At 52.1% G+C, this 13,712-nt stretch overlaps 1 protein-coding gene across 1 annotated transcript in view; it reads left to right on the forward strand.

Moving 5' to 3' along the window:
• ZNF407 (zinc finger protein 407) overlaps positions 1-13,712 on the forward strand; it is a 313,149-nt gene that overhangs the window by 222,329 nt on the left and 77,108 nt on the right. Inside the window, exon 8 of the mRNA XM_081150243.1 lies at positions 6,734-6,912. Within this exon, the coding sequence (XP_081006369.1) occupies positions 6,734-6,912 (179 nt within the window). The remainder of the gene's footprint in view (positions 1-6,733; positions 6,913-13,712) is intronic.

Genomic DNA, 13,712 nt, shown 5'->3' on the forward strand with positions numbered 1-13,712 from the left:
GGGCTGCAGAACCGCTGGGTCTTTCTGTCCGTCTGCTAGGACATCCCCTCATTGGCAGGGATTGCACACACCCAGTGTCACCTCTGTTGTGTTAAAATTTTGAATCAAGATCATAGGGACTGTGTAGTGGTATTAGTCTTCTCTCTCCGCCACACACACCCAAACATTGGGGTTTTATTTGCTTTACATAAAGAATTTCCACAAAATGCTTCGTTACTTTAACTGTTAGATGTAATTCAGGAATTGGCTGGGCACTGGCTAACAATCAGTGTGACTGCTCAGCACACACTCATTGTAAATGTCATCTTTTAAAATGTGACATCTTTTCTATGACTTATCCTAAATAAGTTTTGCTAATGGTTTGTCTAAAACCAGTAAATCTAACAGCCGCGCCGGTGACATCATCAGCCATTTACTGCGATGACACCTGACTCGCACCGTCTTCACAGACCTGCGCTTGCTTCCTGCCTCCTCCTCGTCTGACTCGCCCGAGTACGGGAAATGGGGGCCCCCCGCGTCTGTGCGCCCGCGTGCCGCAGCTTCCGCCGGGCTGTTCGCCGGACCCCGGTTGCCGCATTTCTAGGAACGTAACTCTGCAGAAGTGGTGCCAAGAGCCAGGCAGCGCCGGGGCCCTGCGGCACTGGAGTCAGGTGACAGCGGGAAGAGGGCGCCGCTGGCCCTCCCTGGGCGGGGGGGGCGGCTGCGTGGGCGTCCGCTGTCCTGCGTCACCTGGCTGCCAGCCGGCCGGTGGGCGCTGCTGTGGGCCCTCGCCGGCGTCTGCACAGCCTGGCTGACCCTTCCGGCGTTTCTGCCGCTTTGTTTCACGTAGAGCACGGCGACCACACGGTGGTTCTGGCTGCACCCACTTGGTTCTTAACCCTAAAGAGGACAATGGAGGTGGTTCCGTGCGCGTCCTCACGGGCGCCCGGCGTCCCTTCTGCAAGTGCAGGGGAAGGGGGCACAGGGGCCGCAGCCCCTGAGCTGAGGGCCCGGACCCGCAGCCCCGCCGTGCCCGCGCCGGGGAGTGGGCGCCCCGTGGCGTTGTGGTGCCCGCGGGCTCGGGCGCGGCGGGGGGCGGGGGGGGCTGCACCGCGCGCCCTCCCCGCCTGGGGCTGGTGTCCGCGCGGGGCCGCCGGCCGCTCCGGAGGAGCGTGTCCGAGACGCCGCCGGGACGGGCCGCGCTGCGCGGGAAGCGGCCCTGCCGCCCGCCGAGCTGTGGCAGCGGGGAGCTTCAGGGCCGGGCCGGCGGGAAGGCAGAGTGACCGGGGGCGGTGCTGTCCCGGAGCGTGCGCGCCGGCCGAGCACGGGACGGGTTGGGGCCTTCTGGAAACGCGTGGGCGGCCCAGGACGTCCAGGGCGCTCCTCACGAGTGACTGCCGTGTATTAACTCTCCCCAAAGCGGTCCTGCAGCTTAGCAAAGGCGGGCGATCCGAGCGCCGCGTCCTGCGTGTCACGGGCCCAGCTCCCGGGGGCGGCGCTGGAGCCACACCCGCCTGGGGCCCGCGCCGGCTGCGCGCCCGCCCTGCGCGCCCCAGACCCCGGAGCGCGCGATTCGCGTGGGTTACGTGGTCTGCGTGGCCGGCGTGGCCGACGTGGTCTGCGTGGCCGGCAGCACCCGCGGAGCCCTGCGGGGGCGCCGACGCCCGGGTGTTCGGAGCGCGGCCTGTGGCCCGGGCTCCAGGCAGCCGCGCCCCGGGGCGGGCGCGGGCGCTGCGGAACGTGCCCGGCCCGTGGCCCTGGCGGCGCCCCCTGCACCGGCGAGCCCTCCGCCGGCGGCAGGCGCAGCCGGGCACCTCGGCTCACGCCGCGCTGTTTGCAGGGCCCACTTCAGGCCCGAGGTCCTGCCCCACGGCTCCGTGGCCGGGCCCTGCGGCCGTCGCACCCTCTGCCCTCCAGCCTCCGCCGCAGGTGCCGCTGGAAGGCTGCTCGCGGGCTCGCGGGAGGGCGGAGCCGTCGTGGGCGCTGGTGCCCGCGGGCAGGGCAGGGGCAGGCTCGGCGGCGGCCGCGCCGGGCACCGAAGTCGTGCGACTTGCCTGGGTGCCATTTGCTGCGCGGCGGGACCGCGCAGTGAACCGCAGCGGCTCCCAGGGCCCTGGCGGGGCGCGCGAGGCCGGAGGGGCGCTCGGGACACGAGTGTTGCGGGCTCGACCCCGGCGGGGCGCGGGGGCAGCTGCGCGGCCCTCCCTCTGCCCCGCTCCCTCCGAGACAGCCCGGCGTCGGCTTCAGGGCGTAGCCGTTGGTGGCGGTCCCGCCCCGAGCGGGCCGGACGTCAGGACCGGCGGCGTCGGCGGGCCGGGCGGGCCTGGGCGCCTCCGAAGGCCCGGGGTCGCCGCGGCTGCACGAGGACCCCGGCCGCGCCGGGAGGCAGACGAAGACGGGCGGAGTGAAGAAGGGTCTTTCAGAAGAGGCCGTAAGCAGAGCCACAGGAGGAAACGAAACTAAGGGAAGCAGACGCATCGCTTTGTCCTGGAGTCCGTGTCCTAGTGCGAGAGGGCGACTGACGGCCCTGTGGGAAGAGAGAAAACATGCGGAGCACGCAGAAGGTGCATACGGCATTTCCCTGTGTGAAAAGATTCATTCATTACGGAGAAATGCACATTGAAAGTTTTAAAATGAAAACTCGAAACTCCACTGAGCTATCATTTTTCACCCACCGCACTGGCAAAAATCGGAAAGTTTGGTAACAGTGCGCTGGCAGGAGCGTGCGGAAGCAGGCTCGCTCAGACATTGTTGGTGGAAGAGTAAATTGCTACAAGTCCTCTGGAGGGCAATTTGGCAGAATTTATCAAAATTATAAAAGCATATGCCCGTTGACACTTGAAGCAGTTCCACTTGGCATCACGGATTCTCTTGGCATCACGAGAAATGGGAAATGTGCGCTCTTAGTCGCTGCAATCCTGTTTCTACTCGCAGACGATTGGAAACAACCTAAGTGCGCATCAGTGGAGGATGGGTCAAGTAGGATGCCTGTGTCCTTACTGTGAAACTGCACTGCTGTTGGAAAGGAGAGGGGAAGGAGAGGGGGGAGGCAGAGGAGGGAGGCATTCGCAGGCTTGTGTTCTGATGGGGAGGGATCCCCATGCCACGCTGTTAGGTGGAAAAAGCAAGGTGCTCACGTGTTATGCCAACAAATTTATGTACAAAGCGGGAAGAAGAGAAAATAACAGCATATCTGTGGCTTGAAAAGTCCATTTTACTTCCCACGAAGATTGGTAAGAAGCTATGAATGGTGCCCCCCTGCCCAGTGGGGGCGGTCGGGGCAGCTGGGCAGTGCTGGGGGGAGGCCAACCGTGTCCATTATTGGATTTGGATGTTTAACTACGTGGATGAATGTTTCTTCAACAACTTACAGTGGCACTTTTTAAAAATAACCAACATAAAAATACATCAAAAGAGGAAAACAATAGTAGAGTTTTTTTAAAGCTTCTTTCTCCTTTGGTTAAATAACAGATTTAATTTTTATTTTTGTCTTAATAGGCAGTGAGCGCATGTGTGGTCCTGACAAGTATTTTTGTGGAGTCTAGAAGTACTCGTGGTTTTGTATTCGTTAGTTTAAAATACATTGCCTTTGAACTGAATATTTTTTTACTACATACTTTTCTAAGAAGCCCTAAAATTAGCTCCCATGTTGAGTCCTTTTGCTAATTGCCCTGCTTGTGCTAGATAGATACATAGATGATTGATAGATAGATGGATTGATAGTAAGCTGCCTCAAGATTTTCAAAGTGTTATATCCCAAATTCAACTGGAAGTCTCCTCGTGACTTGCAGTGCCTTTGCGTAGACACAGGGCGTGCAGGGCATGGTCCAGCCAGCACTGCCCGAGTCCCTGTCCCCACCAGGTGCCTGCACCATTGTGCCGGGGCACCTCCCTCTGGTGGAGCAGTGCCCCCTCCTGGCGAGGAGTACCTGGGTCCGCCCTGGTCCTTGTTCCACACTGTCCCGATCACAGTTCCTTCGTAATAAGCTTGAAATGAGAAAGAGCAAGTCCTCCTACTTAGTTCTCTTGTAGGGCTGTTTTGATTCCTCTAGGTCCCATGCGTTTCCATACGAACTGTAGGATCAGCATCTCAGTTTCTGTAAAAAATCCAGATGCGCTTTTGGTAGGGATCACATAGGCTTCGCACATCAGTCTGGGGAGGACTGTCATCTCAGTAAGACGCATTCTCCTGGGCTGTGACCACGGGCAACAATGCACTCCCCACCTCACAGCCAGCGCCAGCCCAAAGGCAGTACCAACCCCCCTCGTATGCTTGTGTGCCCATTGCTCAGCCGCTGCTGTGTCCCGGGCACCTAGATATGACCCTGTGTGGAGCACGGCCTAGAGCCCCTGCTGCTGCACGGCCTGGCCGTGACGGCCCCTTCCATGGCGCCGTTCCAGTCACGACCCCAGAGTTCTGTTCTCGGGAAGAGTCACTTTCGGGCTGAGTATCACTGAGAATTATCTGTCAGGAGTGCAGTGTGCTTAGTATTCGCTGAATCTTGCGACGTTGCTACCTGTTTAATGTGTGTTACGTGATGTTCTCAAGGGCACAAGGGTAGGGACTGCTCGCCCCTGCTTTTAGGTACCCTGCTTTCAACAGTGGAGACATGTTGTAGCTTTTACTTTGGGGGCTTGAATTGGAATAGTTCGATTTTTAGGTGAGAAAAGCTCCTTTTTGTTCTAATATTTTAAGAAGTTTTATATTGCACGACATCAGATGTGGAGGAGTAGATACAAAAACACTTATCTGTGAAATGCATGAAATACCTCTTTCCTCTTGCAGTCAGATATTCCCTGTTTTCTTCCTTAATTGTGTGTATTTAATGTTTCTTATTTGTGTGTGTAAAACAAGTTAAGTATATACAGAAGTATTATAGTTAAATATATATACAGTGTATGTATAGCATAAGTAAAAATATACTTGTATGTATGTATATGTGTGAAATGGTCCTTAATACCTTTCAAAATATCAAGTTCCACACCACTTTTTCTTGTTTTAGTCTGTGTTTTTAAGTATTATAGTGATTATTAATTAACAGGTATTCATATAAAAAGCAAGCTTGGTGGTCCAGTGTGACAAGAAAGAGAGACGCCGTGTTTGCGTGTGGTCACTGTCGTACGTTAGTCCAAGTCAGAGGTTTTCAGCGGGTGTGTGCAGGAATTTTTACAACATACGATAGCTGGTTAGTGAGGGGCACTGATCTCTCTTCCCTTAGATTGTCAAATAAAAAAATGACAACAGCCAGCACACATTAGCCATTCACTGCGAATGAATCAAAATCATACTTACTTTCTGTCAGATTTGTGTGCTGCAGAAATACAGTGAATAGTTTATGGGTGCCGTGGGCTGGGAAAGGGTGGAAATTGCTGGCCTGAGTTCTAGGAGCCCTTCTGGCAACAGCCGAGAAAACCTCTGTTGTTCCAGTTCCTCCTCCTCTTTCTTGTTTGTTGTTATTTTAAATTTTTTAAAATGTAAGTGTTAATATGTAAATCATTAAAGTCTATTTGGGACATAAAGAGAAGGCCGCAGTGGTCTGTAGCTGCAGGAACATTTCGATGTGTTTCTAGTCTAAACCCAGGACCTGTCTGAGCTCCTCCTTCTGATCGTCTGTAGTTGGGCTCATACATTCGATGGCAGGGGCGGGAGGCGGCAGACACCCTTCCAAAGGAGCGTCTTGCAGATCCAGTGGGGACTGTTCCTGTGAAACAGGACGCCCATCGGGAGGCGGGTACTTGGCAGGAAGGGATACCCTGTCCCCTCATCTGTGGATTTCTGTTTCTGGAGCCATGTTCAGGAACTCAGCCTTGCTGAGACGATGCTCTGCATCCTCTTGTCGTCGGTGAACCGATATTGTGTCTCCTGGCCCGGGCTCTCTTCCCTGCGTGGCCTCTGCCTGTGGGTGACAGCACAGGGTGGGTCATGGCCAGGTTCCCATTCTTCACCAACTTCCCAGGTGCACACTCTGAAAGGCAGACACCATGGTGACCGACTGTTCCACACAGATGCCACCACTTGGCAGAGCGGCAGTGATGGGTGCTCCGTGAGGGTCCTTCTCGGAGCCTCTGTAATGTGCCAGCCTGTGGGAGGGGACCCGGTGGCTGCTGCCCTTTCCCCACCTCACTGGGCGGTGGAAGCTTTTCTTCAGACACCGCCCTGCATGGCTCTGATCCTCCCCAGGACCTCAGGAAGTGCCCATAAACATGTTGCTCTGCAGGAAATCTGAGGCTGGTCTGACTTCTTGTTTCTTTCCGGTTAAGCCCCCTCACCTGCTTGAACTTGTATAGGACTCTTTTTGTTACTCTTCCAGCAGTGACAGGGACAAATAAAAGCAGCAGTGTGTGTGCTCAGAGGGGCGGGGATGCAGTGTGCACGCAGAGGCACGGAGGGGGAGCAGGCCGAACCGCGCCTCTCACTGCAGGTCCTCCCTGTCTGGTCAGGCCTGGCTGTGGGGTCCTGGTGTGGACACACGGGGAAACGCCTTCCCTGCCCTCACTTGGCACCAGGATAATGTGCTACTAAAGCCTTAGTACCTCGGGCTTTGTACTTCTGATTCTGCATAGAAATGAGTTGTGAAGGAGAAAGACCTGCTCGGAAGTTAGCACCAGGTCCTCCTGGCCTCGCAATGAGAGTTTGTCCCCAGGAGCGTGAGCACAGCAGAGAGAAGCTGCTGCCACAGAGCCAGGCCTTGGTGTCAGCCAAGGCGGAGCTTGGACCTTACCTCCTTTCCCTTCTCTCTTTCTTCCTTGGTAGGTCAAACTGTGCTGAAAACATCCGCAAACACATCCTACATACCGGCAAACACGAGGGCGTCAAGATGTACAACTGCCCCAAATGCGACTATGGCACAAACGTCCCCGTGGAGTTCCGGAACCACCTGAAGGAGCAGCACCCTGACATCGAGAACCCCGACCTGGCATACCTGCACGCAGGTAAGGGCAGACTCTTAGCACGTGCAGTCCTAAGAGCGCTTCATTTACTCATCACGGCAGTTACAATGCCATTGTCCATTACCGTCGCTCGTTTCCATGTCATGGAGCCTGTGACAGTATCTGCTCCAAGACGTACAAAAGAGGACATTTGGTCTCATCCCACTCACCTAGAAAATAGTCTTTCAGTTACAGTTTATCCAGAGCAAATAGAGTGACCACCCAGACGACAAAGGTAATGTAGCAAATATTCAAAACAGTTTGACTCATTGATAAAATTGTTAATTTATTTTCAAAAACTGTTTGTGATTAAAAATGTTATGCTCAATCCCTCTCTACCACGGTTTCCTAGTGAATACCTGGAAGGGAAGGATCTGGACCAAGGAGAGGGTAGAGCAGCGCGGTGGGGGACGTGGTACCTCGTTCCCTGGAAGTTAGGAGGTCCTGAGCCCCGGTGTCAGGGCCTCGTTGGTGATGGCGGAGGCTGCTCACGGTCCTGGCCTTGCTGGATCCCATCGGACAGTCTGGGAGGATACAAGACGTAGCCCCAGCAGCAGGGGCAGGCCTGTGGTTTAACTGACTGCATGCCTGGGTGTCGAGTCTCACTGTGCAAACCTGGGAGGGGAAGGCTGCGAGTGTGGGACCTATCTCGGGAATTCCTCACCCTGAAGGAAGTTCTGTGTTCGTATCTTGCCTGTGGTGCAGGGATGCTTTGGGCAGGGGCTTTGGGATCACTTAGTTTCATGTAGCTTCTACTTCATTGCCGTTGGCCGTGTGACCACAGATAAGCTGACTGCACCACACCTGAGATTCCTCATGTGTAAATCCGCATGGTGGTATCTGTTTGAAGGGTCTTGTGAGAAGTTAGAAGAAAATGGCTGTGAGGCTCTGAGGCCCTCAGCACAGTACGTCTGTGCTCGGCATCACAGGGATGGTGGGTGTGGGTGATGCTGGGATGTGACAGCAGCGTCTGAAGGTGGTGGGAAAGTCCACCCACAAGGCGACGCTTGGTTTGTAAGTATGTAGACACTGTTTGCTCCTGTACTGTTTATACGGACAGAGACAGAACTTGGGGGTAAATTGAGTTAGAAGAATACCTAAGCATTTGACAGTGTCTGCATATGAGATGGTGGCTTTTTCTGCTGATGTGTTATTTCCAGTGTCTTTGTTTACACTCATGTGACTGAGTCGAGAGTCCTGGCAGAATGTTTGATTTGGTAAACCCTGCTGTATCCAGGGCTAGTTCTGAAAAACACAGGTCGGTTGTGTGCATTTTGGTGACGTTGTTACTGAAGATGCTTGAGCTGTGCAGATGGAGTGGAGTTGAACCATCTCTGCCACCAGTCCTAGTGGCCTGGTCATTAATACGAGCTCCTGACGAGCCGGTTCCAGAACTGCTGCCTGCGAGGAAGGTGCTTCTGCCTGCAGAGACTCGGGGCAGAGGCAGCCGGCTTGGTGTCTGCAGGCGCCCGTCCTGTCCTGTCCGCGCCTCTGCTCAGGCGCAGCCTGACTGGCTCTGTCTTTCCCACCCGTGGCTCCAGTTAGACATGAAAAGTGGGTTCTTCCCCTAAAGTCAAGTGTCTCTAATGAAGTGTCTAAATGAAGGAGACACCAGAGAAGGGGGGAAGCTGCCTGCGGACCGTAGGAAACATTTCCTTCATTGTTCTGCACCGAGGGAGGCGCTGCTCTCCTGCCGCAGTGTCACCATGACGCCAGGTAGAAAGTGGCCCTCCTTTCCTTGTAGGTGTGCAGTGCGCACGTGTGCTCCCTAGTTTCCTGTTGGTACCTTTTAATTCCGTTGGGAACATTACGTCACAGCGGCAGTCCTCTGTATTTTCACACATGGAACCGTAAGTCCACGTGGGTGTTGCTGTGCGCGCCTCCCTCTGCGTGGCAGTAATTGCTCTTCAGTAACTTCTGCTTTGGTGGACTTGGTTGGTTAAGAGAAAAACGTTTAAAGGTAAATTTTTTAGATTGCTGAGTCTTGGGCCTCGGAACTCGACCCCGTTTGTAGTCGGTTAAGGACATGTGAAAGGAGCCTTCCTCGGGCCTAAGAAGAGTTTTTCTCAAGAATTCCAAGGGACAGGCTCCGAGTCGTGCCTCTGCAGCTGAGACGTGCCCTGTGGGAGCAGCTCCTGCTCGTGGACAGAGTCCCCTGGCCGCTTTCCGAGAGCACAACACCGAGCAGGACTGGGAAGCTGATTGGGGCATTTAGGGCTTTGCTCTGAGAAGCCTAGACTTTCGCTGTAGTGAAGGTTGGCATCTTTTCTAAAGGTGGTAATCAAATTTTGTTCCCTCATCGGGGAATTAGACATGAAGGGATGATACGGCATTTCCCCAAATTTCTTTTATTTTTCTGCTGTCATAGTTTTTTTTAATCATTAAAATTAATATGATTTCCATCAGTCCTTACATCGTCATCACACTCTCTTCACACTGGGATTTCCGTGTTCTCCAAGGCGAGCAGTGTTTTAATTCTTTAGAACGGACTGTGTAGCTGCATGTAGCCTCTTCCGGAGCATTTTCTTCCCTCCCACTTCCGAGAACAAGAGCGGGGGAGTCTGACTCTTATCTAAACCCCAACTCCTTTCTCTTTCTAATGGTAGCTCATTTGGTACCATTTGAACTGTACATAAGTGATCCCTAATCCCTCCAAGTGTCTGGCTTCACACTTGGGCAGATGAAATTTCATCTCCCACCTCGAGCCCATTTGCTTAATCTGCGCAGTTAGGACGAGGCAGCTGTGCCCTTTGTCTCCTAAGCACCCCAGCCCCACCCCGTGGAGCGGATATTCGGATTTGCTAAAATAAGAGAGCGTCTCATCACTAATTGGAGTCGCTGGTCTGGCCCTCGGCCTGGAGAGGGCACCGCCCCAGCTCCTTGGCCCGTTTCTAACCCTGTTGACGCCATCCCCTTTGTGAGCTGGATGTGCCGACACGTTCATGACACTTTGTATAATAATTCCTTTTGTGAAAAGGTCCAAAAATCCCAGAAAATCCTGACAGTTTCTCATTGGTTCTCCCTTGCATACACCAATTATTACTTCAACCTGAAAAGGAAGGGAATTTTCTCTGGCAGGAGCCTTTGGTGAAGCGGCGCTGACTCACCCCCTCACGTGCGCCTCCCAGATGTGTCATTAAGCTCATCCATAAGTATCGGCTCAGATTTACTTCCTAATATAGGTGCAGGCTCGCAGTCTCTAATTTTCAGCCTCGCCCCTTTCTTTTCACTTTCAGACTGGATCCCGTTTCCCAGTCTCCTGGTACTGGCCCACTACAAAAGACTTCCCAAAATAATGGACAATTCTTTAACCTCAGGCACACCCATGGGTTAATGTTCTAGCTTTCTAACTGCTGCTAAGTGTCTCCGCTTCTTTTAAACTCCTGTCTAAATCCTCGGGCCCCCGTAAGGCCCTGTCCTCAGTGTCCAGCGTGAGCAGGCCTGTTGGGTATTTTGGTAACTGGCTTTCTCTTCACACCCTTCCCTCCTCCCTCCTGTTGGAGTTCTTGCGTTTAGAACTGTCTACGTCCCTTGCAGTCAGTGGGCGGGTAGCGTCAAAGTTGTTACCAACCAGTTTTTCAGTGTTACAGTTGCTGCCTAGGACCGCCTCCTGGGCGATGCTCACCAGCACCACTTACTGGTGAGTGTAGCCCACCCTGCGCACTCATCGCCGTTGGTCTTTTGTAGAATAATTTTTGAAATTGGTTTTTAAAAACCTAATTATACATTCTTAAATATTTTAAAATTTCATTTGCCTCAAATAAATATGTTTTTTCTAACTTTCTTAATTGTGTCTGAAAAGTTCCTTTACCTGCTTGACACCTGGGAGCGAGGTAAGGGAACTTTTGCCCCGCCCTGCCTGCCTGGCCCACCCCCGCCCCAGCCTGCCCAGGGCCACAGCACGGCCGTCCTGGTTCTGTCTGCGTGTGGCGTCCTCTCGCAGGGGGTCAGTTTGTGGTACTGAGGAGCTCTGCTACTTCACACGATCATGTTTTGCCCATTGAATTGCAGAGAACGAAAGAGAGCCAGTGATAGCAGTGTCTGTGCCAGACTTTTCACTAGGCGGTTAAATCTTCCAGGCACATGTCTTTGGTAGGTGTTATTCCCAATATGATGTCACAGTTTTTGAATGTGGACCTTGAAGAGGTGGCCCTGCCTGAGGAGGCTGCGTAACGCATTTCAGCCCGTTCAAGCCCTGCCTGTCTGTCAGGGAGACTCTCCAGTGGAACAATCCTGCATCGGTGGGGATTAGAAAAGAGCAGACAGCTCCAGTGGGTCAATGAGGGTCTTATCATGGAGGCCGTAACAGCCTGGAGTTTCAAGACTTCAGAGAACCTGAAAGCATGGACTAGGACGTAGCCTGACACAGTATAATTGAACAAAGCACTAGGATCAATGTTTTCACAGCTGTGCTGCTGCTCCTGGTACAGAGCCTGGTGGACAGACAGATGGATGGACAGACAGAGCCAGTGACGTGAACTAGGAGGTTTAGTCTCCTGAGTTCATGACTGTGGTAATGTGTGACTTTAAGCAAGTCACTCGACCATTCTGTGGCTTATTCTCAACTGCAAAACGAATGACTGTGTTTAGCTTCCTTTTGAACATGGGGTTCCAGTGAAATGATGCCCTTGAAAAGTCATCCACATTGAGACTTTCTACAAAGGAAAGCGAGTGGCCTTGTCATTGCTGCCTCGCTAGCAGGAGAGTGGAGGCGAGGATTGGGGTGCGTCCTGTGTGACTGTTATTTGTCATTCTGAGTAATGAGTCTCATGCTGTGGGCGTGTGTGTGTTAGTGGTCATATGTGTACCAGCATGACAGTCTGCGCAGATATCCAAAGTTAGGGCAAAAAGCTCTACATACAACTTTTTCAGAGGGCAAACTTATCACCTAATTTATTTGAATTATTTCTATTTTTTGTATGTTACCTATTATATATTTTTAGAACTAATTTTTAAAACAATATAATTCTGAAATCATGTCCTCTCTAGTGTGTATTTTAATATTCCGTGAAGTCCATAACAGCATTCACAACATTAAAGTCAGAGTACACAATTAAACACAGCTTGTGTTAGTAACACCTACTAGAATTGGCGCAAGATACCTGAAACTCATGTAAATCTATTCCATTAATCATGTCTGATGTATCTCGGGCCCTGAGAGCTCTCAGTCTCCTCCCCTTGCTCCGTGATCTTACAGAGACGTTTTAAAGTACTGTTTAATGTTTTTCCAGAAGAACCCTCTCTCCTCTTTTTTATCTCGAAGCCCAGCTGAGTATAACTGGCCTGTAGAATCCGGGGCCGCTCGGGAACTTTCCTAGGCTCTTTCCTGCTGCTGCAGGTTACACTGGAGCATGCAGTGTGATCTCATCAGCAGACAAAATGCTGATCTTGTCTGGACTGACGTTTGCAGCGTTCATGAGCTGAATTCTGAAAGTTAAAATAGATCTTTTTTTTTAAAAAAAAAGGAAACAAAATTGTGATCTTATCCCCCCACTGACAACTTCATTTATCAAAATTTTAAAGGAAAAAAGTTGATCGTGGCAAGTTATAGTGGGGGCAGTGTGATTGTATCAGGTGATTGATGTGGCTTTTATTTTTATATAGACCTTTTATCACCTGTTTAATTCAGTATAATTTATATATTAAAAATTTACACCCCCTCACAGACACATCTTGACCCTACCACAGTGCAGTTGCACATGAGGGGGGCAGGCAGGTGCAGACAGGGCCAGTGCTGATGATGGTGCCTCAGGCATCAGGTCTGTGCGCTGAAGCCCCGTGGAGCAGCCCTGCAGGATTTAAATCACGAGGGAAGTTGGGTACACGGTGTAGTTAGCTCTGAAGTGTAGTTCAGGATATGTGAAAATGCACATTGTGATTCACCTGCAGTTTCATTATTTCTATTTTCAGTGAGCAGAATTGCCATTTAGCATGTTGTCTTATTTTACTTTTTATTTTGAAATAATTTAAAACTTACAGAAAAGTTGCAAAAATAGTACAGCAAGTTCCATACGTTTTTATACTCAGCTTCCCCAAATGTGGACCCCCAAGTGCAGCTGCAGTGCAGTCCCCAGACCGAGGCTTTAGGGCTGGCTCAGTGCCGTTTCCTCACTGTGCCCTTTGTCCAGGTCCCCCGGTCCCATCGTATTGTTTCTTCTCCTGAGCTCAGCTCAGGGACCAGCGTGCCCTTGAGTGCTGTCTCCGCTCAGTGTCCTCCAGCCCACGGCAGCGTTTAGTCTTTCTTCAACTTCCATGACCCTGAGACTTTTAAGAATATAGGTCACGCATTAGTTTGATGTTTACTCCTGATTTGAGGTTTTTGTTTGTTTGTTTTTTCAAAGAATCGCCCAGAATAGCTGTGTAGCTCATCCAGGGGGGCTGCTGTGCCCTCCCATGCAATGTCCTTTGAGGTGCATCTCTGCTCCCTGGCACCGCAGCGCGCTCTAGGCTCATGGGCGGTTTCCCTGCCCTGGTCCTGGAACCACCCTCTGCTGGGAGCGCTGGTTCCGTTATGGAGACTGGAATTCAGAAACTGGGGTGTGTGCTTTCTGTGTGTGTGCACTGCTTCCTGCCCCCCGTGTGCCTTCTCAGCAGAGCCGGGAGACCTGCATGTACACAGTAACCCTTGTCCCCACAGATACACTGTTTTACCCATCTGTCTGCCAGTCTGTCCATCTAACATAAATTATCTTAGGCCCTAGATGTAAAAAAACTAAGATTATGAAACCCTTAGAAGAAAACATAAACAAATCTTTGTGACCTTCGATTAAGCAGAGGGTTCTTGGATATGACACCAAAAGCAC

Source organism: Miniopterus schreibersii (genome assembly GCF_964146895.1).
Source record: "Miniopterus schreibersii genome assembly, chromosome: 10".
Taxonomy (NCBI): domain Eukaryota; kingdom Metazoa; phylum Chordata; class Mammalia; order Chiroptera; family Miniopteridae; genus Miniopterus; species Miniopterus schreibersii.